Consider the following 26,348-nt stretch of genomic DNA (forward strand, 5'->3'; position numbering starts at 1 on the left):
TCATGTCTAACAAGTTAGCTCAAACAGAGTAGGTCATGTCTAACAAGTCAGCCCAGAGTAGGTCATGTCTAACAAGTCACCTCAAACAGAGTAGGTCATGTCTAACAAGTTAGCTCAAACAGAGTAGGTCATGTCTAACAAGTCAGCCCAGAGTAGGTCATGTCTAACAAGTCACCTCAAACAGAGTAGGTCATGTCTAACAAGTCAGCTCAAACAGAGTAGGTCATGTCTAACAAGTCAGCCCAGAGTAGGTCATGTCTAACAAGTCAGCCCAGAGTAGGTCATGTCTAACAAGTCAGCCCAGAGTAGGTCATGTCTAACAAGTCACCTCAAACAGAGTAGGTCATGTCTAACAAGTCACCTCAAACAGAGTAGGTCATGTCTAACAAGTTAGCTCAAACAGAGTAGGTCATGTCTAACAAGTCAGCCCAGAGTAGGTCATGTCTAACAAGTCACCTCAAACAGAGTAGGTCATGTCTAACAAGTTAGCTCAAACAGAGTAGGTCATGTCTAACAAGTCAGCCCAGAGTAGGTCATGTCTAACAAGTCAGCCCAGAGTAGGTCATGTCTAACAAGTCAGCCCAGAGTAGGTCATGTCTAACAAGTCACCTCAAACAGAGTAGGTCATGTCTAACAAGTCACCTCAAACAGAGTAGGTCATGTCTAACAAGTCACCTCAAACAGAGTAGGTCATGTCTAACAAGTCAGCCCAAAGTAGGTCATGTCTAACAAGTCAGCCCAGAGTAGGTCATGTCTAACAAGTCAGCCCAGAGTAGGTCATGTCTAACAAGTCACCTCAAACAGAGTAGGTCATGTCTAACAAGTCACCTCAAACAGAGTAGGTCATGTCTAACAAGTCACCTCAAACAGAGTAGGTCATGTCTAACAAGTCAGCCCAGAGTAGGTCATGTCTAACAAGTCAGCCCAGAGTAGGTCATGTCTAACAAGTCAGCCCAGAGTAGGTCATGTCTAACAAGTCAGCTCAAACAGAGTAGGTCATGTCTAACAAGTCAGCTCAAACAGAGTAGGTCATGTCTAACAAGTCATCTCAAACAGAGTAGGTCATGTCTAACAAGTCATCTCAAACAGAGTAGGTCATGTCTAACAAGTCAGCCCAGAGTAGGTCATGTCTAACAAGTCAGCCCAGAGTAGGTCATGTCTAACAAGTCAGCTCAAACAGAGTAGGTCATGTCTAACAAGTCACCTCAAACAGAGTAGGTCATGTCTAACAAGTCAGCTCAAACAGAGTAGGTCATGTCTAACAAGTCATCTCAAACAGAGTAGGTCATGTCTAACAAGTCAGCCCAGAGTAGGTCATGTCTAAGAAGTCACCTCAAACAGCAGTAAATATGTGGTCACTTTGACCTTGAACTCTGTTCTACAAGTTAAAACTGTTAACCATTCAGCCTACTAGAATAAATAGTAGAACATTTACTTAATCAAATATTTCATTCAACATTTAGTACTGTCATTGTTACAAAATATCAAATATACTGTTACAGTATATGTGCTTAAGATCAGGCATCTACATATGTTTACAGCTCATCTCGTAATATTGTGTATCTGTTTCGTGAAGGTGCCAGCTTTTTAAATGTGGACTCTGGTGGTGATGTGATCTTTTGAGGTGCAGGTTCTCTGGGTTCATCACTTGTGTCCCTGGGAATGTTTTTCTGCTGAAAAAAAAAGTAGTGACATTGACTCAACATTTTATATGTTTAACTAACTCAATCTGTGACAGAAAGTCATCATTGAATCAACATGATATATGTTTAACTAACTCAATCTGTGACAGAAAGTCATCATTGACTCAACATGTTATATGTTTAACTCAATCTGTGACAGAAAGTCATCATTGACTCAACATGTTACATGTTTAACTCAATCTGTGACAGAAAGTCATCATTGACTCAACATGTTACATGTTTAACTCAATCTGTGACAGAAAGTCAACATTGAATCAACATAATATATGTTTAACTAACTCAATCTGTGACAGAAAGTCATCATTGACTCAACATGTTACATGTTTAACTCAATCTGTGACAGAAAGTCAACATTGAATCAACATGATATATGTTTAACTAACTCAATCTGTGACAGAAAGTCATCATTGACTCAACATGTTACATGTTTAACTAACTCAATATGTGACAGAAAGTCATCATTGACTCAACATGTTACATGTTTAACTAACTAAATCTGTGACAGAAAGTCATCATTGACTCAACATGTTACATGTTTAACTCAATCTGTGACAGAAAGTCATCATTGACTCAACATGTTATATGTTTAACTAACTCAATCTGTGACAGAAAGTCATCATTGAATCAACATGTTACATATTTAACTAACTCAATCTGTGACAGAAAGTCATCATTGAATCAACATGTTACATATTTAACTAACTCAATCTGTGACAGAAAGTCATCATTGAATCAACATGTTATATGTTTAACTAACTCAATCTGTGACAGAAAGTCATCATTGACTCAACATGTTATATGTTTAACTAACTCAATCTGTGACAGAAAGTAATTATTGACTCAACATGTTATATGTTTAACTAACTCAATCTGTGACAGAAAGTCATCATTGAATCAACATGTTATATGTTTAACTAACTCAATCTGTGACAGAAAGTCATCATTGACTCAACATGTTACATGTTTAACTAACTCAATCTGTGACAGAAAGTCATCATTGACTCAACATGTTACATATTTAACTAACTCAATCTGTGACAGAAAGTCATCATTGAATCAACATGTTATATGTTTAACTAACTCAATCTGTGACAGAAAGTCATCATTGACTCAACATGTTACATGTTTAACTAACTCAATCTGTGACAGAAAGTCATAGATGCTGCTAGCCACATAGATTGACAGACCAAAAAATCCACCAAAACAGAGATGTAAGCACCCACCAAAACAGAGATGTAAGCACCCACCAAAACAGAGATGTAAGCACCCACCAAAACAGAGATGTAAGCACCCACCAAAACAGAGATGTAAGCACCCACCAAAACAGAGATGTAAGCACCCACCAAAACAGAGATGTAAGCACCCACCAAAACAGAGATGTAAGCACCCACCAAAACAGAGATGTAAGCACCCACCAAAACAGAGATGTAAGCACCCACCAAAACAGAGATGTAACCACCCACCAAAACAGAGATGTAAGCACTTGCCACACTGATACTGTCATCTAGTGTATATTTCACAGCCTGCCAGCTGTCAGCCAATGACAACATGCTAATCAGCAGAATTTTTTCCACCAACCCACATTGTCATTAATATAATAGCCAAAGTCACAACACAAATGTCATCAAAATGTTCAGTCCACAGCCACCCAACCCCTTCTCTACAATAAACTTTTTCATGCAAATAGTGAGTAAAATAGAGTGGTAGTGTCTGTTACTGACAATATTTTTATACCTGGTACATGTTCACTTAGGAAAATAGACCAAATAAATTTGCCTCTTTATTTCTTACAAAATGGAAAAAAAAATGTTAAACTTTCTTAAATAAAAAAAAAATTGAGGCTATTTGCAGGCTCAGACAATAAAGTTGACTAGCACCTGCTAGAAATAGATGCTGGGAAGGTGGGTGACAGAGTGGCTAGCTCATTGGCTGATACATCGTGTCTAATGATTGTCTTATCAAAGCACACAGTTATCAATTGACTGGTGCATTGGCTGATACATCTTGTCTAATGATTGTCTTATCAAAGCACACAGTTATCAATTGACTGGTACATTGGGTGATACATCGTGTCTAATGATTGTCTTATCAAAGCACACAGTTATCAATTGACTGGTACATTGGGTGATACATCGTGTCTAATGATTGTCTTATCAAAGCACACAGTTATCAATTGACTGGTACATTGGGTGATACATCGTGTCTAATGATTGTCTTATCAAAGCACACAGTTATCAATTGACTGGTGCTGTTAGCTACAGCGTCAGTGACATTTTAAATTCAGGCAGCCCCAATGATGGTGCAGCATCATTTTAAATTCAGGCAGCCCCAATGATGGTGCAGCATCATTTTAAATTCAGGCAGCCCCAATGATGGTGCAGCATCATTTTAAATTCAGGCAGCCCCAATGATGGTGCAGCATCATTTTAAATTCAGGCAGCCCCAATGATGGTGTAGCATCATTTTAAATTCAGGCAGCCCCAATGATGGTGCAGCATCATTTTAAATAGAGTGCTTACACAACCCTCTGTTCATCTACTCACCGTATCATCATCTGCTTGAATGACTACAGCTGCTTGTGTGGTAGGGTCTGGCCCATGATGAAATTCTCTATGAAGTTTGCCAGAGTGAAGATCTTCAATAAACTGCTTCAGCAGGCCAGGTGTGCTGAGGACAATAGACACATCTCAAAAACTATCCAACACACTAAACAACCTTGGTACAAAACTAACCTACTCTGGTGCAACACTAACCAACCTTGGTACAACACAACACTAACCAACCTTGGCACAACACTAACTCTGGTACAACACTAACCCAACCTTGGTACAACACTAACCAACCCTGGTACAACACAACACTAACCAACCCTGGTACAACACTAACCTCAGTACAACACAACACTAACCAACCCTGGTACAACACTAACCAACCTTGGTACAACACTAACCAACCTTTGTACAACACAACACTAACCAACCCTGGTGCAACACTAACCTCAGTACAACACAACACTAACCAACCCTGGTACAACACTAACCAACCCTGGTACAACACTAACCAACCCTGGTACAACACTAACCAACCCTGGTACAACACTAACCAACCCTGGTGCAACACTAACCTCAGTACAACACAACACTAACCAACCCTGGTACAACACTAACCAACCCTGGTACAACACTAACCAACCCTGGTACAACACTAACCAACCCTGGTACAACACTAACCAACCCTGGTACAACACTAACCAACCTTTGTACAACACTAACCAACCTTTGTACAACACAACACTAACCAACCCTGGTACAACCCTAACCAACCCTGGTGCAACACTAACCAACCTTTGTACAACACTAACCAACCTTTGTACAACACTAACCAACCTTTGTACAACACTAACCAACCTTTGTACAACACAACACTAACCAACCCTGGTGCAACACTAACCTCAGTACAACACAACACTAACCAACCCTGGTACAACACTAACCAACCCTGGTACAACACTAACCAACCCTGGTACAACACTAACCAACCCTGGTACAACACTAACCAACCCTGGTGCAACACTAACCTCAGTACAACACAACACTAACCAACCCTGGTACAACACTAACCAACCCTGGTACAACACTAACCAACCCTGGTACAACACTAACCAACCCTGGTACAACACTAACCAACCCTGGTACAACACTAACCAACCTTTGTACAACACAACACTAACCAACCTTTGTACAACACAACACTAACCAACCCTGGTACAACCCTAACCAACCCTGGTGCAACACTAACCAACCTTTGTACAACACTAACCAACCTTTGTACAACACTAACCAACCTTTGTACAACACTAACCAACCTTTGTACAACACAACACTAACCAACCCTGGTACAACACTAACCAACCTTTGTACAACACTAACTAACCCTGGTACAACACTAACCAACCTTTGTACAACACAACACTAACCAACCCTGGTACAACACTAACCAACCCTGGTACAACACTAACCAACCTTTGTACAACACTAACCAACCTTTGTACAACACTAACCAACCCTGGTACAACCCTAACCAACCCTGGTACAACACTAACCAACCTTTGTACAACACTAACTAACCCTGGTACAACACTAACCAACCCTGGTACAACACTAACCAACCTTTGTACAACACTAACTAACCCTGGTACAACACTAACCCAACCTTGGTACAACACTAACCAACCTTGGTACAACACTAACCAACCCTGGTACAACACTAACCCAACCTTGGTACAACACTAACCAACCTTGGTACAACACTAACCAACCTTGGTACAACACTAACCAACCCTGGTACAACACTAACCAACCCTGGTACAACACTAACCAGTTTGACCAGACGAGGTATCTGTGACTAACCTAAGATCTTTCCTGACATCGTGTGGAAAAAGGTACATGTGTCTAAAGCTATCAATGGCCAGTATAGGGAGGTCATCTGTAGACTTGCCTAGATGGTGGAGTGGGTGGGCAAACTTGAGGCCATCAGCAACTAGGAAGTTGATGTTCACTGGAAAAAATAAACCGTTATTTAACCTTCATCCTGGTCAAGCTTAATCAGATTCAAATGGTTCCTTTAATAGATATTGTAATACAACAAGTATTAGTAGTTTGGTTCCTTTAATAGATATTGTAATACAACAAGTATTAGTAGTTTGGTTCCTTCAATTGATATTGTAATACAACAAGTATTAGTAGTTTGGTTCCTTCAATTGATATTGTAATACAACAAGTATTAGTAGATTGGTTCCTTTAATAGATATTGTAATATGACAAGTATTAGTAGTTTGGTTCCTTCAATTGATATTGTAATATAACAAGTATTAGTAGTTTGGTTCCTTCAATTGATATTGTAATATAACAAGTATTAGTAGTTTGGTTCCTTCAATTGATAGTGATATAACAAGTATTAGTAGTTTGGTTCCTTCAATTGATATTGTAATATGACAAGTATTAGTAGTTTGGTTCCTTCAATTGATATTGTAATATAACAAGTATTAGTAGTTTGGTTCCTTTAATTGATATTGTAATATAACAAGTATTAGTAGTTTGGTTCCTTTAATTGATATTGTAATATAACAAGTATTAGTAGTTTGGTTCCTTTAATTGATATTGTAATATAACAAGTATTAGTAGTTTGGTTCCTTCAATTGATATTGTAATATAACAAGTATTAGTAGTTTGGTTCCTTCAATTGATATTGTAATATAACAAGTATTAGTAGTTTGGTTCCTTTAATAGATATTGTAATATAACAAGTATTAGTAGTTTGGTTCCTTAAATTGATATTGTAAGTTTCAGAAATACAAAGGAACACAATAAATACAAACTTCAATTTAGTACCCACATTGTGTGTGGTGGATAGAGAAAAAAAATGAGTTAACACCTAATTAAAGAATTAAACTACTGATACAATCTGGTCCAAACCCACCCTTCTTATATTGAGTTGGTGAAACTACTGATACAATCTGGTCCAAACCCTTCTTATATTGAGTTGGTTAAACTACTGATACAATCTGGTCCAAACCCTTCTTATATTGAGTTGGTTAAACTACTGATACAATCTGGTCCAAACCCACCCTTCTTATATTGAGTTGGTTAAACTACTGATACAATCTGGTCCAAACCCTTCTTATATTGAGTTGGTTAAACTACTGATACAATCTGGTCCAAACCCTTCTTATATTGAGTTGGTTAAACTACTGATACAATCTGGTCCAAACCCTTCTTATATTGAGTTGGTTAAACTACTGATACAATCTGGTCCAAACCCTTCTTATATTGAGTTTGTTAAACTACTGATACAATCTGGTCCAAACCCACCTTTTTCATGCATGACTTGTTCAGCAACAACTTTGTTAAAACTTTCCACTGTAGCTGTATCATCAGGGTGGTGGAACAATATCAAGAAAGGCAGGCCTTCTTCAGTTAACTCCTGACAATCAGAAAGTTTCACATATAGTAGAACAAATAGCAAAACCAAACTCAATTACAATCATCTTCTCATTTGTATGATCTCTTTGTTTTTACATGTGCCATCAACAAAGCTATGATTTTCTCATTTAATCTACCTAGGAGAAGGGATCAAGAAAAGCAAAAAGAAAAGAAAATTAGCTGACCTCTGCATTTTCAAATGTGATTTCCCTGACTAGAGGGGTACATTTTTCTGTGACCCACTGGTATAGTACATCATAGCTGTTAAGTGGGCCAGTGTAGGGCACATCATCTTTTGTCTAAAACAAGAACACATGCACAAATTAGGTGTACATTGGGTGGTCTAAAACTGACATGACTTGGGTGGTCTAACACTGACATGACTTACATTGGGTGGTCTAACACTGACATGACTTGGGTGGTCTAACACTGACATGACTTGGGTGGTCTAACACTGACATGACTTGGGTGGTCTAACACTGACATGACTTGGGTGGTCTAACACTGACATGACTTGGGTGGTCTAACACTGACATGACTTGGGTGGTCTAACACTGACATGACTTGGGTGGTCTAACACTGACATGACTTGGGTGGTCTAACACTGACATGACTTGGGTGGTCTAACACTGACATGACTTGGGTGGTCTAACACTGACATGACTTGGGTGGTCTAACACTGACATGACTTGGGTGGTCTAACACTGACATGACTTGGGTGGTCTAACACTGACATGACTTGGGTGGTCTAACACTGACATGACTTGGGTGGTCTAACACTGACATGACTTGGGTGGTCTAACACTGACATGACTTGGGTGGTCTAACACTGACATGACTTGGGTGGTCTAACACTGACATGACTTGGGTGGTCTAACACTGACATGACTTGGGTGGTCTAACACTGACATGACTTGGGTGGTCTAACACTGACATGACTTGGGTGGTCTAACACTGACATGACTTGGGTGGTCTAACACTGACATGACTTGGGTGGTCTAACACTGACATGACTTGGGTGGTCTAACACTGACATGACTTACATTGGGTGGTCTAACACTGACATGACTTACATTGGGTGGTCTAACACTGACATGACTTACATTGGGTGGTCTAACACTGACATGACTTGGGTGGTCTAACACTGACATGACTTAGGTGGTCTAACACTGACATGACTTGGGTGGTCTAACACTGACATGACTTGGGTGGTCTAACACTGACATGACTTGGGTGGTCTAACACTGACATGACTTGGGTGGTCTAACACTGACATGACTTGGGTGGTCTAACACTGACATGACTTGGGTGGTCTAACACTGACATGACTTGGGTGGTCTAACACTGACATGACTTGGGTGGTCTAACACTGACATGACTTGGGTGGTCTAACACTGACATGACTTGGGTGGTCTAACACTGACATGACTTGGGTGGTCTAACACTGACATGACTTGGGTGGTCTAACACTGACATGACTTGGGTGGTCTAACACTGACATGACTTGGGTGGTCTAACACTGACATGACTTGGGTGGTCTAACACTGACATGACTTGGGTGGTCTAACACTGACATGACTTGGGTGGTCTAACACTGACATGACTTGGGTGGTCTAAAACTGACATGACTTACATTGGGTGGTCTAACACTGACATGACTTACATTGGGTGGTCTAACACTGACATGACTTACATTGGGTGGTCTAACACTGACATGACTTGGGTGGTCTAACACTGACATGACTTGGGTGGTCTAACACTGACATGACTTGGGTGGTCTAACACTGACATGACTTGGGTGGTCTAACACTGACATGACTTGGGTGGTCTAACACTGACATGACTTGGGTGGTCTAACACTGACATGACTTGGGTGGTCTAACACTGACATGACTTGGGTGGTCTAACACTGACATGACTTGGGTGGTCTAACACTGACATGACTTGGGTGATCTAACACTGACATGACTTGGGTGGTCTAACACTGACATGACTTGGGTGGTCTAACACTGACATGACTTGGGTGGTCTAACACTGACATGACTTGGGTGGTCTAACACTGACATGACTTGGGTGGTCTAACACTGACATGACTTGGGTGGTCTAACACTGACATGACTTGGGTGGTCTAAAACTGACATGACTTACATTGGATGGTCTAACACTGACATGACTTACATTGGGTGGTCTAACACTGACATGACTTGGGTGGTCTAACACTGACATGACTTGGGTGGTCTAACACTGACATGACTTGGGTGGTCTAACACTGACATGACTTGGGTGGTCTAACACTGACATGACTTGGGTGGTCTAACACTGACATGACTTGGGTGGTCTAACACTGACATGACTTGGGTGGTCTAACACTGACATGACTTGGGTGGTCTAACACTGACATGACTTGGGTGGTCTAACACTGACATGACTTGGGTGGTCTAACACTGACATGACTTGGGTGGTCTAACACTGACATGACTTGGGTGGTCTAACACTGACATGACTTGGGTGGTCTAACACTGACATGACTTGGGTGGTCTAACACTGACATGACTTGGGTGGTCTAACACTGACATGACTTGGGTGGTCTAACACTGACATGACTTGGGTGGTCTAACACTGACATGACTTGGGTGGTCTAACACTGACATGACTTGGGTGGTCTAAAACTGACATGACTTACATTGGGTGGTCTAACACTGACATGACTTACATTGGGTGGTCTAACACTGACATGACTTACATTGGGTGGTCTAACACTGACATGACTTACATGGTCTAACACTGACATGACTTGGGTGGTCTAACACTGACATGACTTGGGTGGTCTAACACTGACATGACTTGGGTGGTCTAACACTGACATGACTTGGGTGGTCTAACACTGACATGACTTGGGTGGTCTAACACTGACATGACTTGGGTGGTCTAACACTGACATGACTTGGGTGGTCTAACACTGACATGACTTGGGTGGTCTAAAACTGACATGACTTACATTGGATGGTCTAACACTGACATGACTTACATTGGATGGTCTAACACTGACATGACTTACATTGGATGGTCTAACACTGACATGACTTACATTGGGTGGTCTAACACTGACATGACTTACATTGGGTGGTCTAACACTGACATGACTTACATTGGGTGGTCTAACACTGACATGACTTGGGTGGTCTAACACTGACATGACTTGGGTGGTCTAACACTGACATGACTTGGGTGGTCTAACACTGACATGACTTGGGTGGTCTAACACTGACATGACTTGGGTGGTCTAACACTGACATGACTTGGGTGGTCTAACACTGACATGACTTGGGTGGTCTAACACTGACATGACTTGGGTGGTCTAACACTGACATGACTTGGGTGGTCTAACACTGACATGACTTGGGTGGTCTAAAACTGACATGACTTACATTGGATGGTCTAACACTGACATGACTTACATTGGATGGTCTAACACTGACATGACTTACATTGGATGGTCTAACACTGACATGACTTACATTGGGTGGTCTAACACTGACATGACTTACATTGGGTGGTCTAACACTGACATGACTTACATTGGATGGTCTAACACTGACATGACTTACATTGGGTGGTCTAACACTGACATGACTTACATTGGGTGGTCTAACACTGACATGACTTACATTGGATGGTCTAACACTGATATGACTTACATTGGATGGTCTAACACTGACATGACATACATTGGGTGGTCTAACACTGACATGACTTACATTGGATGGTCTAACACTGACATGACTTACATTGGATGGTCTAACACTGACATGACTTACATTGGATGGTCTAACACTGACATGACTTACATTGGGTGGTCTAACACTGACATGACTTGGGTGGTCTAACACTGACATGACTTACATTGGATGGTCGAGCACTGATGTGATCACCAGATGTTCTCTCTGACATTGATACAGGTCTACAGAAAAAAAAAAGTGCAGGTGATTTATTTAAATGTGGTTAATTTATTACTTGGTAGAGATGGTCTTATTTAAATGAGCTACAATTAGTTAGACAGTACAGATGGTCTTGTTTTATTTTCACAGGGTTCCTACACCAAAGTGAACTTAAAATTCCAGGAGAATTCCATGAGTTTTTCATGAGAAAAACCAAAATTTCAGGACATAATTTAGCGACTCACCACGTGCTGAATGGAAGGAAGTTTGACATTTCTCACATAGGATAGGTCTTTATAAAATGCTCTGAAGCATAACATTTGTAATTTTTTTAAAAGTAACTGTTTCTAAACCATTTAGCTGGTCAGTTAAAGTAGATTCAATTTTGCGCCCCACCCCTCCCTTTTATGAATTGTTATTCATAAAATTGCCACCTCCCCCCCCCCCCCCCCCTAACTGGAAAATTTGGTGGCACTTTTTACCAGTCACTATCCTGTAACAATTTTTATATTTACTTTGTGTCACACTATTCAGAAAAGTTAAATCTGTGAATAGAGTCTTGAAGCCGTTTAGTTTCTAAAATTTGACTGTGTATAACTCAATACTACAGCATAAAATGAGCTTTTTTTAACATCTTTTTCTCTCTACCAATTTTGGTTCAGCGATGAAGGCCCCCCCCCCCCCCCCCCCGAGTAGATTGAATATCAAAATTTGACACTTTTCTGATACAATGACTCACTGTCCATAAATTAAGCCTGTTTTTACACCCTCCTTAGCACCAGTTCTAATAACAGCTTTCTTTTTTATATTGCCTCACCCCCTCCCCAAAGAAAAAATGAAAGCTTAATTACACAATTTTAAAAATATAAGAAAAAATGTCAGCAATAAACTAATTTAAAATGTTAATCAATTATGTTTGCACTATATTGTTTTTAATTCAATGAAATTGTGTGAGTAACCATATCCCAGTGTTAAGTGACTTAACCACTCTCCACCTCACCAATGTCAGCCTCCATACTAACAATGTCAATCATAAACAAACAGAACAGCTGAAACCATGTCTTATCTTTTAAAAATGGACATGGTATCATGATTTAAATGGAAATCTTTAACAGTAAATAGCCTAACTGTAATTTTAACTTTTTATCACTTAATGAACAAGTAGATCAATCTGAGTAGTTTAGATAGGTCCTACTAGAAATAAACCGTATTTTGGAAATAATACTTGAAAATATAAAACATTTCTGCCAAAAACAGAATTTACCTCATTTTTTTTTTTAAATTGGCGGTAACGTATTTTTTCCCCCAGCGTGGGTTCATTTTGAGTTAATCTAAGCTTACAGTTGGCCTGTAGAATACGTCATGGGGTACAAAAATGCTACTTGAGAATCCTGATGACATCACTAGAGGTCACAGAGTTAACATTACAACCAGCAATCTTCCCCTCCCCCCACCCTGCCGTGAGAACAAAAATGAGATATGGGATGGGAGGGTGGTAGTATTACAACAAGCATGTAAATAGAAAGTAGATCTAGGGCCTATCGGACTATTGATTCAAATTAGCTGGGCAAAAACTAGATTTGGGCTTACTTGAAACTTTTAATTAAAAAAAAAAAAAGAACTTCAGGCCTATCAAACTGAGCCGCACTCATAGAAGTGAGAAAAGAATTAAACTAAACCCACAGATAAAAGACAGCTAGATCTATAGGTCTATATTTTAAAACTTTTGCTTTGTACGCGCAGAATCGACAAAGCAAAATTTTTTTACTGGGGTGGTCAGATCTGATTACCTATAGATCTAGATCTTACGCACATAAAAATATACGGTAAAATTATTGATATGAGTAAAATTTCAGGACATCTTACAAAATTTCAAAAAATTCTGGGAGAATTCCAGGACATCCTGTAATTTCATGAGTCCGCATGAACCCTGTATTTAAATGAGCTACAATTAGTTAGACAGTACAGGTGACTGCTTGACAGTGCAGGTGAATGCTTGAACTCACCCCAAAGCAGCATGGAACTGGCAGTCATCTCTCAACACATTTGCCACACGGGCAAACACCCTGTAGTTGTCTGATATTTTACTCTCAAAGTAGCCAATGATGTGTCTTTTTTTTGTCTGAGGAAAAATCAAATATTTGGACTCAAATTAAAAAAAAATGATGTGTCTTTTTTTTGTCTGAGGACAAATCAAATATTTGGACTCAAATTAAAAAAAAATGATGTGTCTTTTTTTTGTCTGAGGACAAATCAAATATTTGGACTCAAATTAAAAAAAATGATGTCTTTTTTTTGTCTGAGGACAAATCAAACATTTTTGGAGTCGAATTGTAAAAAATAAAAAAAAGAGCATAGTAAGGAGAGAAGAACTCACATCAATATCCTCAAGGTTGGAAAGTTGTTCCACTTCTATGACTGGGTCTTTGGCTTGTTCTTGAGCAAACTGTACCATTGCTTCCACTGATCTCTGGCCTCTGTATTCCTTCTTGACAATGTTACCTCCCCTGAATAGCTTCAATGTTGGGTACTTGTTAATGCGATATTTTGTCGCAATATTTGCTGTACAAACCAGTTGGAAATAACAGTTAGGTTTGAAACATGTAGATAGGCATAAGCCAATATGGGAACTAAATAAAATTAAACTGAGAGAAATGTAACTGGCCGCATGAAATTTAGGGTGGGGGAGAATTTGCTGTGTGTGTGATGATAGGGTTGAGGGTTCCTGTTTATTTCCATTAATTTAACCTTACTTCCATACATTAAAAACCCTCTTTTAACATTCACTGTAGCTGTGTCACCTAGCAAGACAGATCTACAATGATTTTTTTTCCAACAATATCATGTAAAGTAGATGTGTGAAGGGCATAAAGTTAAACAACTGAAGGTGTCAAGCAGGGGATGTTGGAGCATTGAATGTGTAAAGTTTGACCAACTCAATGTTTAAAATGAAGTGAAACCTACTTTCCCTGTCACAGTCTACTTTGGCAAACACAATGCGACCTGGTACCTGCAAGATCAAGTTTGTCTAATTAGTCAAATCAATCACAGGTTGTATCATTGTTAACTTAGGGGGCCTAATGTCTGAGAATAAAACTTTAATCTGTCTTACAACAATACATAAGATATACAGAAACCTAACAACAAAGAGAGAACTTACTGTAGATTCTTCCTGAATTTTTTTCCCAGCCTCTTCAAAAGTTGGAGCCAGTATTTGACTAAAGCGACACCTGAAATCATTGAGTTCTATGAGCTGCCTTATTTATTTACTGGTAGTCTATACTCAAGTCACACCAAGCCAAGTGCTAAGAAAACTACTTACCAGTCAGCATAGAAATTGACTATAGCTATATCACTGCTACCTGTGGGGGGAAGAGTTCACTCAATTCATTCATTGCTCAAATACTTTTGCTAAATGCTACTAGTTTTATGTAGTAATGGTAGAGGTGACTTACCTAAAACATTGTCTATGTTTTGGTCATTTAATGATAGAGGTGACTTACCTAAAACATTGTCTATGTTTTGGTCATTTAATGGTAGAGGTGACTTACCTAAAACATTGTCTATGTTTTGGTCATTTAATGATAGAGGTGACTTACCTAAAACATTGTCTATGTTTTGGTCATTTAATGATATAACCTCTCCATATGCAACACTCAACACAACCTGTGAAAGGAAAAAAAATTCTTACACATGCATTGTCTGGTATGGGTTAGTAATTATGAATGTACAGGTTGGTATTGTAGTGCCATGTACAGGTTGTAGTGCCATGTACAGGTTGGTATTGTAGTGTCATGTACAGGTTGGTATTGTAGTGCCATGTACAGGTTGGTATTGTAGTGCCATGTACAGGTTGTAGTGCCATGTACAAGTTGGTATTGTAGTGCCATATACAGGTTGTAGTGCCATGTACAGGTTGGCATTGTAGTGCGATGTACAGGTTGGTATTGTAGTGCCATATACATGTAGTGCCATGTACAGGTTGTAGTGCCATGTACAGGTTGGCATTGTAGTGCCATGTACAGGTTGGTATTGTAGTGTCATGTACAGGTTGGTATTGTAGTGCCATGTACAGGTTGGTATTGTAGTGCCATGTACAGGTTGTAGTGCCATGTACATGTTGTAGTGCCATGTACATGTTGTAGTGCCATGTACAGATTGGCATTGTAGTGCCATGTACAGGTTGGTATTGTAGTGTCATGTACAGGTTGGTATTGTAGTGTCATGTACAGGTTGGTATTGTAGTGCCATGTACAGGTTGGTATTGTAGTGCCATGTACAGGTTGTAGTGCCATGTACATGTTGTAGTGCCATGTACATGTTGTAGTGCCATGTACAGATTGGCATTGTAGTGCCATGTACAGGTTGGTATTGTAGTGTCATGTACAGGTTGGTATTGTAGTGCCATGTACAGGTTGTAGTGCCATGTACATGTTGTAGTGCCATGTACATGTTGTAGTGCCATGTACAGGTTGGTATTGTAGTGCCATGTACAGGTTGGTATTGTAGTGCCATGTACAGGTTGGTATTGTAGTGCCATGTACAGGTTGTAGTGCCATGTACAGGTTGTAGTGCCATGTACAGGTTGTAGTGCCATGTACATGTTGTAGTGCCATGTACAGATTGGCATTGTAGTGCCATGTACAGGTTGGTATTGTAGTGTCATGTACAGGTTGGTATTGTAGTGCCATGTACAGGTTGGTATTGTAGTGCCATGTACAGGTTGTAGTGCCATGTACAGGTTGGTATTGTAGTGCCATGTACAGGTTGGTATTGTAGTGCCATGTACAGGTTGGTATTGTAGTGCCATGTACAGGTTGTAGTGCCATGTACAGGTTGTAGTGCCATGTACATGTTGTAGTGCCATGTACATGTTGTAGTGCCATGTACAGATTGGCATTGTAGTGCCATGTACAGGTTGGTATTGTAGTGTCATGTACAGGTTGGTATTGTAGTGCCATGTACAGGTTGTAGTGCCATGTACATGTTGTAGTGCCATGTACATGTTGTAGTGCCATGTACAGGTTGGTATTATAGTTCTTTCAAAACTAAAATTGCTGTTTAACAATTATTTATGAAATTAACTTCTTTAAAATAAATATTGATCATTTGATCACAGATAGAGCTCACTTAAACTTTCTTGTATATACTTATATAATGGTTCTGATGGCACTTCCTTTGGAATTGTGCTATACAACTGATAGAAATGATATGGTTTTAAAATATAAAATTTTTTTAAACCCTATGACATTAAAAAATAATACTTTATTAAAAAAAAAGCATTAATTTAAATACAATTTGAAAATAATATGGACAAGCAAATCCATTTCTACATTAGAAGTAAAAAAAAAAAAAAAAAAAAAGAATTGAGGATGGTATGTGGGATGTACTAGTTTAAACAGGTGTGGTAATTGTTAATGATTTTCTGTCTCGTCTAACAAACAATAGCTAAGATAATAATTTGCTATCGATTGCTGTGACCAGCTCTCCACATACCATATACTCAAGCTTACATGCAGCCCCCCACCCCCTTAATGTAGAGAAGAGGGCGTACAACAACAAACAAAAGATAGCAATACACAGCTGTGATTATAAGCCATCAGCCTTTTTTTAAAAATTTAGCCTTCCTTTTGTTGGGATGTATGTGATATACACAACTGTTTTATAGCAGTAACAATTTTCACTACAGTCTCAACATGAATTTCTTGAGTTAACTATGTAATTTGACCTGCTTGTTACTTGTGTACATAGGGGGTTATGTTTGAGGATGGGGGGGGGGGGGTTATGATCAAACATGAGTTTTATTTATGCAGTATTTCAATATAAAATTGTAATAAGTTGAGATGTAAATTTGACCCAACAAAGTATGCCTGCACCCTAGCCAACCAAAACAGTCAGCCAGCACCCTAGCCAACCAAAACAGTCACCCAGCACCCTAGCCAACCAAAACAGTCAGCCAGTACCCTAGCCAACCAAAACAGTCACCCAGCACCCTAGCCAACCAAAACAGTCACCCAGCACCCTAGCCAACCATAACAGTCAGCCAGCACTTTTACTTATAAACTCTACATGGTGACAATATACTTCATATCCTTAATATCATACTATTATTGTTATATTTGTTATATTGTGTTACAACTGGGGGGATAAAAGAATTGAGTGGACACAGACCCGACAAGCAGACGCCCAGTAGTTTTGTATAAAACAGGGGTCTCCAAACTACGGCCCGCGGGCCGGATGCGGCCCGCGAGGTCCTCTCATCCGGCCCGCGGAGATCTTTTTGTCCACGGAAAAGATTTTTGTTGCAGGTGGCTGAGGAACTTTGCCAAAAAAAATCAAAACAATTTGAAAATGTATCTTTTGGTGCAACTACCATTGCCCGCCGTGTTGTAGAAATTGGTGAAAACATTGTATCTCAAATAGCGAAAAATGCAACAAGTTACGCCATGTTTCAATTGCAATGGATTAGTCGCTGGACAGCTGCTCCACCTCTCAATTGCTTGTGTTCATTAGAGGTGTGAATAAAGACATGAACATTTCACAAGAGCTGGCTTCCCTACATAGCATGTATGCCACTTTTACCGGAGAGGGTATATTCAATGAGTTTTAAAAAATGCGATTTAAACTTGGACTGGACTAGCCTTAGTTACCTGACTGTTGATGGAGAAAAGGACATGAGTGGCATAAAGAAAGGCTTAGTTGGACACTCGAATGAGAAAAACATTTTACAACCAGTGTTCCTATACTGTATTATTCACCAGCAAGCTTTGTTTGCTTAATATATGGACATTAGCAGTGTACTGAATCCTGTGGTGAAGATGGTGAATTTAATAAAGCCACATGGGCTCAACCATAGATAGTTCAGAGACATGTTGAAAGATACAAACACAGAAACGCAGCATTTACCATATTATACAACAGTAAGATGGCTAAATTGTGGGAAAGTTTTGAGCAGAGTATTTAAGTTAAGCAGGGAAATAGGCACCTTACTGGAAAGTAAAGGCAAGACACAACCATTAATGTCTGATGAAGAGTGGGTATAGAAATTGACCTTTGCTGCATTCATAACTAGTCATTTAAATTTTCTGAACCTAAAACTACAAGGAAAGTAAAATCTAGTTTCTGTTCTATACACCCACATAAAGGCCTTCAGATCCAAACGGGTCTTGTTTTTGGAACAAGTACAGGTCAAAAACTTGACACACTTTCAGCAGTGCAAGGTCTTCATGGCTAAATCAACAGCTGAATCATTTGCATATGAGATCATCAAGGACCTTCAGCTGCAGTTTCGCCAACTCGAAGAACTTCCTAGAAGAAACTCTGGCCCCCGACCTGATATTTTATAGTTAGTGCGGCCCTGGGGCTGAAAAGTTTGGAGACCCCTGGTATAAAACATTCAAATGCAGAATCTATGGCCAAAAACAGACAAGGTAAGTGAACTCTTTTTGTTTAAAACTCATTTTGAAAGTTGTAATGGCCCTATCTAGAATGCTGATTTGAGTGTTTTTATAATATGCATTTATATAACTCTGTATTCATCTAGTCAGTGTATTTTTTCAATCTCTGATAACTAACAGTAACCGTTACACATGGATTATAGGCCTATATATTTTTATGTTATACATACTGGTTTGAGAAAAGTATTTGAAAAAATAGTTATTGGTCAAAACGCAATATGCTTTACTTTACGTTTAATGACAAAGCAAAGAAATAACTAAATAGCTAAAATCCGACACATTTAAAAAAACATAGGTTAACAATTCCAATTAGAAAAACCAAATTATATACATTATTAGTCAACAGAACACCATATTAAACGCACACACTGATTAAAAGACTTAAATAATTCTGTTAAAAAACCTGGCAGTTCAATGGTATTTTTTTTTTTTTAAAAGTAAATTGTATTTCTTTTAGTTTTAGCTGAGAAAATTTTAGCTTCATTTTTAGGGATTTATTTGTTGGCTCACAATTACAATCCTAACAGCGTTTAAAGTGTAATTTTATATTCAACTAAGCAAGGGGTTGAGGGTGGGGTTATTTAAGCAAGATATAATTACAGATTTACAGTAGTAAGAATACAGTAGATCAACAGTTTGAAGCAGGCATTTCATTATTTTCATTGTTATTGAGTACAGTCCTTTATTCTAGCGAGGGGGCCTAGGCCACTCATTACAAAATCTAAAAAAAATGTAGATGTGTTACCATGCAAGTGGCCTAATAGGTCTACTGAAGGAGGTAGGCGTTTGAATTTATTTATTTAAATGCAGATTTGAAACACATTTTAATTATAAGCCAGCGTGCACCAACGTCATCCAAGGCCAAAACCACTGTAGATTTTTTTCAAAGAGTATATACCCCCTCACCCTACCATTCAAATGAGATTGCTTATACTGTTTTAACCCATTCAATCCCGTAACAGCAGTTACCATGTCAATCCTGCAACTGCCAAATCCGGCCGCAAAATACACGGCTCAGGCGTTGATAAATAGCAACTGAACTGTAGCCTATAAAAATGAAATCTCACGTCTGAGAGACTAGACGAGGCTAGGTGAGATTACTAACAAATTTAATAAAAATAATACTGATCCATGCCGGAGATATCGTAGTTTTAGAATGGCTTTCAATTTTCTAACAAGTTTGATAAATCATGGCGCTGAACTCTCTCATTTGGATGAGGATATTGATTAGTATGTTAATGATGAAGAGTCTGATGAATTAATAAATTATAAAGAAAGTGGCAATGTGTATTTTTAGTGATGAAGATAATGCTAGTTCTAGTATTGATGATGATGGCACTAGGCCAAGAACGAATAAACAATTCAATAAAGATAGTGATCGAGACTGGTCGACAATTTTGACTGAGGTACAGCTTCATGATTTTGTTGAACATGTAGGACCATGCACTACAATAAATGTTGATGATACTTTCCAAAGATAATCTTTCGTGGGGAGCAATCAGTACTTAATACAATACACTTTGTTTCTTGAATGTATAGTGCAAGATAAAGTTGCTATAATTTTTTCCTGAACCAACCGGTGTATTACATTTTGGAGTGGCTGGGATTGAGAGGGTTAATTTGATGTTATTTAATCTGCTTCTATTCGGACCAGGCAACTGTTCAGATCCAGCATTTTATTTCTTAACACGATAATGCTTTTAGGATGTTGAATATATCTTTTATGTTTTCATTTTTTTTCTTGCAATTCCATACGGTATCTGAAGATCTTGCTTTAAATACCTCGATATCATTCCTGAAAAATGCCATGGCGAACGGGACGTGTAAGGTCTATTAGATATGGCCTATAGTGTGAAATTTCTCTGGCCAAGCAATTTTGGATGTATTTTCTTGATTAATTAGAATCTAGATATTTTTTTGTTATTCAAATTATAAAAATCAATTCACATATTAATAAAATTATGATGATGCAGCATTAAAATTTAAATGAATAACTTGTTTTCATTATTTGAATACTACAAGTTCAAAACAGCCTGAAATACTGTATTTAAGATTTGTTACTTTATCACATGTAAAAATTTATTCTTTTTTCTCTTTTTTAAACGTAATTTAATTTTATATCAGTCCTAAGATTATATAATAGCTAAATGTAGTAAAAAATAGCTTAATGTAGATAGTCTACAACTCTCAGGAACTGTGTCTTGAAAACTAATATCTCGCATACGTGGCAGTAAAAGTAGGCCCTGCTACCAAACATTCGAGATATTAGAAAATAAAAGCTTATATGAACTCAAAATGATCCCAAATAAGTTTTTCATCTTGCTTGGTTTAGGGACGACTAAAGTGAGGTTATCAACAATCTCTCAAAGCAATATTTATGCTAAGATGTATGTTATATGCCTACACTACTGATATCTAAACTGATCTGAACTCACAATGACCCCCTAAACAGTGTCAGTAATTTTCTCCGTCTGTTAAGAAAACTGGGCGATTATAGGAGCAACGTTTAGAATTAGAAAAATTATGAAATTTTGAGATGAGCAGTTCTTCATTTGATAGGACCCTCAAAATAAACGTAAAAATTCGGAGCGTGACATATCAGGGTTATATATTATAGATTTTCTCACTAAATCTAAAATTTACCCAATTTTAAATTTAAACATGACCACTGAATGATAGACATCCATATTTAATCCATTAGGCACCAATTTTGAAGTTTTTAGTTTGTTTTAGACAAAGTTACTTAATTTAATATTTATCGTCACTCACTGCCATGCACAACACACCTCTCCATGACAACTCTTCTTATGTTTGAAGCTAAAGAAAACCACAAATCCGGTTAGACTTTTTAAGTGGCCATGCACCCAGAGTTCCTCTCTAGTGATCCCCAAATAGCATTCATGTGGTTTAAAAAAATAAATAAATTTGGTTGTCATTCAAAAGCCATCGTTTATAAAAAAAGTGGTTAGCAATATTTGATTCCTTTTTACATAGACTTATAAACCTAATTATACTAATAGTTCTACAGACTTCATTTCATTTTTGTACTCTTCAGGTTGATATTTAAAAAGTTCTAGTATTTTTAATAAAACCAACTTTTAAATTTAGCCTTTATTTTCCAACGCAAACATTTTTACAACGGTAAACATTTTTAAAAGTAATTTGTATAAGGTCACTGGAATTTGGCTGAAAAATCGTCGGAAGTCATGCGTCCGGAAGCCATATTGTTGTTAGCAAACGACCACACCTCCAACTTAGCGAGTAATACTATTAGATCTATATAAGGAGACGGACTGGTAATTACTGAATTAGGTAATTTTGATTTTTTGGTAATCTATCGTTTTAGGTACGTAAAATCGCCCGCAACTAGTAATGTGAAAAACAGGTGACTCCTTACATTTTAATAATTATTTCATATTTTGAGGAGGATTTATGTTTTGAAAAATACAAAAATGTTTCCTTGTTTCATTTATGTACCTGTTTCTAAACAATTGAATTAAAACTTTTCAGTAATAAATGAACACCAGCGATGTTTCCAACAGATGCAACCATGCTCATTTACTGTAGCAGCCATCTTGTTAAAGTTTTATTTTTATAGACTTATAGCGCAAGATTCAGGCGGAAGTCACTCTATTTTACAAATGGCTGCTGTTTATATAGCAAATCTTGCTTGCAGACACTGCTGTTTAAAGTTAATTTCGGGCCTATATTGATATATTTAGCCATTGATTTAGGTTTATTATTCATTTATCTATAATATTTGACACAAACATATCACAATATACTTCTATTACAGCCTTGACAATGAGGTAACGTTTTCGTACATTAATAGCCGCGGGCCATTTTACGTACCCAAAACGATAGATTACCGATTTTTTTTCTCAGCCCTTGAGTAAGCTAGACAATTAAATTTGGTCTAAAATTAACCCGTAAGCAATATGGATAAGTGACAGAAAATTTTAGTCAAAAATTAAATTATAAAATCTACTCTTGAGTCTAGACTAGTGATCTAGATTAGCTAGCTACAGTGAGTAACAGTGCAGAGTACAGTTCAGTAGAGTAGCTAATCCAGTGCTAGACTACCGGCTCACTTTCGGAGGAAGACGATAGAATCTAGATTTCTAGATCTAGATTCTAATTGGTGTAATTGTGAAACCGTTTAAAATAATGGAAATTTTTACCACTAGCACTAAAGTTTCGCCTAATAAAGACACTTTGTGCATGTTGGAAATTGTTGCTTAGCAGCAGTATCCGAAATTTGAAGATTCGGCGAACAGCAGTCTACAAACCGGATGGATAATAATAAACATGGCGAGTGTCTGCGTGTAATCTCGTTATACGGGAATTTGTATAATTGCCCGAAACAAAACCACATTTTATTTGTAATTGTAATATAAATATATAATCTATAAATATTAATATAGATCTACATATATCAAAATAATTTCTACACTGTTAATAATAATAACATATTTTTTGTTATAATGTAGACCTTATTTAGTTTTTTGTCACAGGGGGATTTCGCCCTACGCCAAAGGCCTATAAACTATAAACAGATCGGTTCAATAACTATGTATCGCAATTTATAGATGATGATAATTATTTTATGATTTAATTGCTTATCTCATAAATTTTTGAAGGTTAAAGCGAATGAGAGCCATTGAGCAGAACCTTTTTATAATTCAACTTTTCTCAGTATTTATTATTTACGGCCAGAATGCACAGTTATGCCTGTTCTTTTGCCGGCTTATTTTAAAATAAGGCCTTAACATTTTTATTATTAAGATATGTATTAAAACAAAAGTAAATGTCGTCTTATTATAAATGCATCTAAATTCTAATTGCCATACTTTACTCAATTTACTATTACACTACTTAATTAAGCCTTTTAGTTGCAGCCGTGTTCATGTTTCTATTTTTAGATTGAGTCGATTGTAGGATGCGACGAAATATCCTGGGCGGATATAGATTCTAGACTTCGCTCGCGCATCCTTAATGCAAGAAGAGTTTGTTTATTATAGAAACGGAAACGACCTGAGTAGGGTTTATAAACTAGTCTACCATTCATATTAGATCTAAATTCTGAAATATAATAGTAATAGATATAGATGTCTAGATCTACTGATGATCTAGAGTTTTCCAGATTCTATATAGATCTACAGGTAATCTATCGTTTTAGCGTAATCAATTCGGCTGAGATAGTAATGTGCGGGAGAGGTAACTGATGAATATATTTGTTTAAATTTTAAATAAGTTTATTTAAGTCAAATTTTACAAAATATCACAGATAATTGATTTAAAATAACAATCAGTGACCAAAACAATTTAAATAACATGAAACTAACTTTAAACTAGGTGTTCGAGATAAATATTAGTAGAAAAAAACAGCGGCCATCTTTCCAAATAAAATTTAGAGTAGTTTCCCTTGATGAAAATGTCTATTCGTATGTATATTGTGTTGATTTTGTTGTTTAATATACATCCCTGAAGAATATATTCGTTTTCGTTAGAAATTGTGATTAAGGGTTCGGGTATAGTAGAACTGCGATATGATATTAAATCATCATCTTGTTTTTAGCAACTATTGGGTGAGAGGGCAATCGTCGGGAAAAGTATGACGTCATTTATGGGCGACCCATTTAATTAAGCCTAGTTGTTTATTTTGTCTATAGACATTAGTCTTAGGCCTACACTTTTTCTAAATTAAGATTATTGTGTTTTTTAAAATATGTTCAAATTTTTATTAGTTACATTTGAATACCACATGGTTTTTTTTCTTTGTCTTCTGCTGTCATCAGTTTTTTATTTCTTCAGTAGTCAATGTTTACCCCTCCACACCATCCATTATTACAAAAAAAAAACACCCATTATATATGTCATAGCGTAGATATATAGAATTAGACTAGACGAGTACAGGTTACTAAGGACGGTACGAACTTGACGGTAGACGATTTGGTGCGAGAGTATTATGCGCGTGTTTAATAAAATATGTGTGGCGTGAGTGTGACGTGAGCATGGTGCGACAATGTACCGATGACGTAAGACGCAGCAGTGAAGTTAGTTGGGGGTTAGATATAGTAGAAGACGGACGTATTTTGTTTTTGATATTGTGCAAATGACCTATAAGTGTGTGTTAATAAAGTTCATGTTATTTCATAAACGAAGTTGTTGACATTATTAATTAGTGTCTGCGGAACATAAGAGTGATTCCCGTCCTCCTCACGAGTATAATAGTTGCCGTATGAATAGTAGTAGATCAGAATATATTGAGAATTATATATAACCCCCCCCCCCCCCCCCCCCATCACAATATAGTGATATCTCCCTCTAGAAAAAAAAAACTAGATCAACCTACAGTTCGTAGGAAAATTAGAATCTATTACTTATTCGTCTGTTAAAAAAAAAAAAGAAATACGTCATTTTTTTCTCAACCACGCCGTTTCATCCCCCACTAAGCACAACGTCACAAAGTTCGCGGCGCGCGTGACGTCATTTGTCTTTAGGCTAATGTTTAAGAAAGAGATACCGCGTAATTAAAAAAAAATCGAAACAGGCACTAAATGACTATGGCGATGAGACTTTAGCGACATTTAGCCTGACGAATAGATCTAAATGACTTTAGTTCGGTGAATTATATTGGTGTTTAATTTATTACAGTGACATGATGTTCTCCCTCTACTATACAAATTCACGTGCTTTTAATTTCTGCAACATGCTGCCCTGAGACGTTCGGCTCTAAAATGCCCTTGACACAACGGCTTCGGTAACTGCATTTAGGCTCCCTGTCCCACCTATAAACGTCTGTCCATTAAGCTCCACGCAAAACGTGTGATTAATATGTGGACATAAGCGGCGCTAGTGGTGGTGTCAACAGGGGCCAAGCTCAGGTCTTAAAGGTGCTCCGCACTTCATCAAAGACAAAATTGATGTTCAGATATCGTCGGACTCTGGCGTTTTGCCGACGGCCGTACTCCTAATGCACAGTCTTAGAGGCTGTCCACTGCTAACACTATTTTATGTTAAATTCAAGCCTATACTGAGCTGTGGCTTTACATTAGCTCAGTGGCGTAGCGAGGTCGAGTGTCACCCGGTGCGGCACTTAATGGTGTCACCCCCCCCCCCCAGAGGCGACAAACTTTCAATTTTCGATGTGTCCCATTTTACCTGCTAGTCAATAATTGTCATGGACTCTTGTCGAATATTGTCGTCAGGAGCTACTTGGTTTGAGCCTTGTTGTCAGAAGTTATTTTTTCATTTGGAGTCAATATA

At 37.9% G+C, this 26,348-nt stretch overlaps 2 protein-coding genes and 1 long non-coding RNA gene across 5 annotated transcripts in view; 2 read left to right on the forward strand and 1 right to left on the reverse strand.

Moving 5' to 3' along the window:
* Window positions 1-39: 39 nt before the first annotated feature.
* LOC131956662 (uncharacterized) lies at window positions 40-1,241 on the forward strand. Its single transcript, XR_009388980.1, has 5 exons — window positions 40-94; window positions 157-222; window positions 934-1,028; window positions 1,095-1,152; window positions 1,186-1,241. It is a non-coding gene; the product is annotated as an uncharacterized LOC131956662 (long non-coding RNA).
* On the reverse strand, window positions 722-23,394 carry LOC131956660 (endoplasmic reticulum resident protein 44). 2 transcript variants are annotated; one of them, XM_059321196.1, is made up of 13 exons: window positions 23,261-23,394; window positions 15,222-15,288; window positions 14,945-14,984; window positions 14,783-14,852; window positions 14,587-14,632; window positions 14,000-14,184; window positions 13,629-13,744; window positions 11,588-11,645; window positions 7,870-7,983; window positions 7,574-7,685; window positions 6,113-6,260; window positions 4,247-4,370; window positions 722-1,670 (listed from the first exon to the last, which is right to left on the reverse strand). In XM_059321196.1, the coding sequence occupies exons 1-13, from the start codon at window positions 23,300-23,302 to the stop codon at window positions 1,536-1,538; spliced, it is 1,257 nt and encodes a 418-aa protein (XP_059177179.1). In that variant the 5' UTR covers window positions 23,303-23,394; the 3' UTR covers window positions 722-1,535. The 2 variants fall into 2 exon arrangements, with proteins under 2 accessions (XP_059177179.1, XP_059177178.1); XM_059321195.1 differs by having other exon boundaries at window positions 722-1,673.
* Window positions 19,034-26,348, forward strand: part of LOC131956659 (protein PTHB1) — a 52,654-nt gene continuing 45,339 nt past the window's right edge. Inside the window, exon 1 of one of the 2 annotated variants that reach the window (XM_059321194.1) lies at window positions 19,034-19,052. The gene's annotated coding sequence lies outside the window, so the exon portion shown is untranslated. Of the gene's footprint in view, window positions 19,053-24,040; window positions 24,118-26,348 lie in introns of those variants that run through there. The other variant, XM_059321192.1, reaches the window with a different exon arrangement.

This window comes from Physella acuta, unplaced genomic scaffold (genome assembly GCF_028476545.2).
Source record: "Physella acuta isolate Inbredline_101_S28 unplaced genomic scaffold, ASM2847654v3 ptg001167l, whole genome shotgun sequence".
Lineage (NCBI taxonomy): Eukaryota > Metazoa > Mollusca > Gastropoda > Physidae > Physella > Physella acuta.

Excerpts from the sequence above, each read along its gene's own strand:
- LOC131956660 (XM_059321195.1), bottom strand. The coding sequence starts at position 23,302 with ATGCACAAAGTGTCTTTATTAGGCGAAACTTTAGTGCTAGTG. Across the intron at positions 14,185-14,586 it reads AGTAGACTGTGACAGGGAAA|CAAATATTGCGACAAAATAT; the intron begins GTAGGTTTCACT and ends TGGTTTGTACAG. Across the intron at positions 13,745-13,999 it reads CCAACCTTGAGGATATTGAT|ACAAAAAAAAGACACATCAT; the intron begins GTGAGTTCTTCT and ends ATTTTTCCTCAG.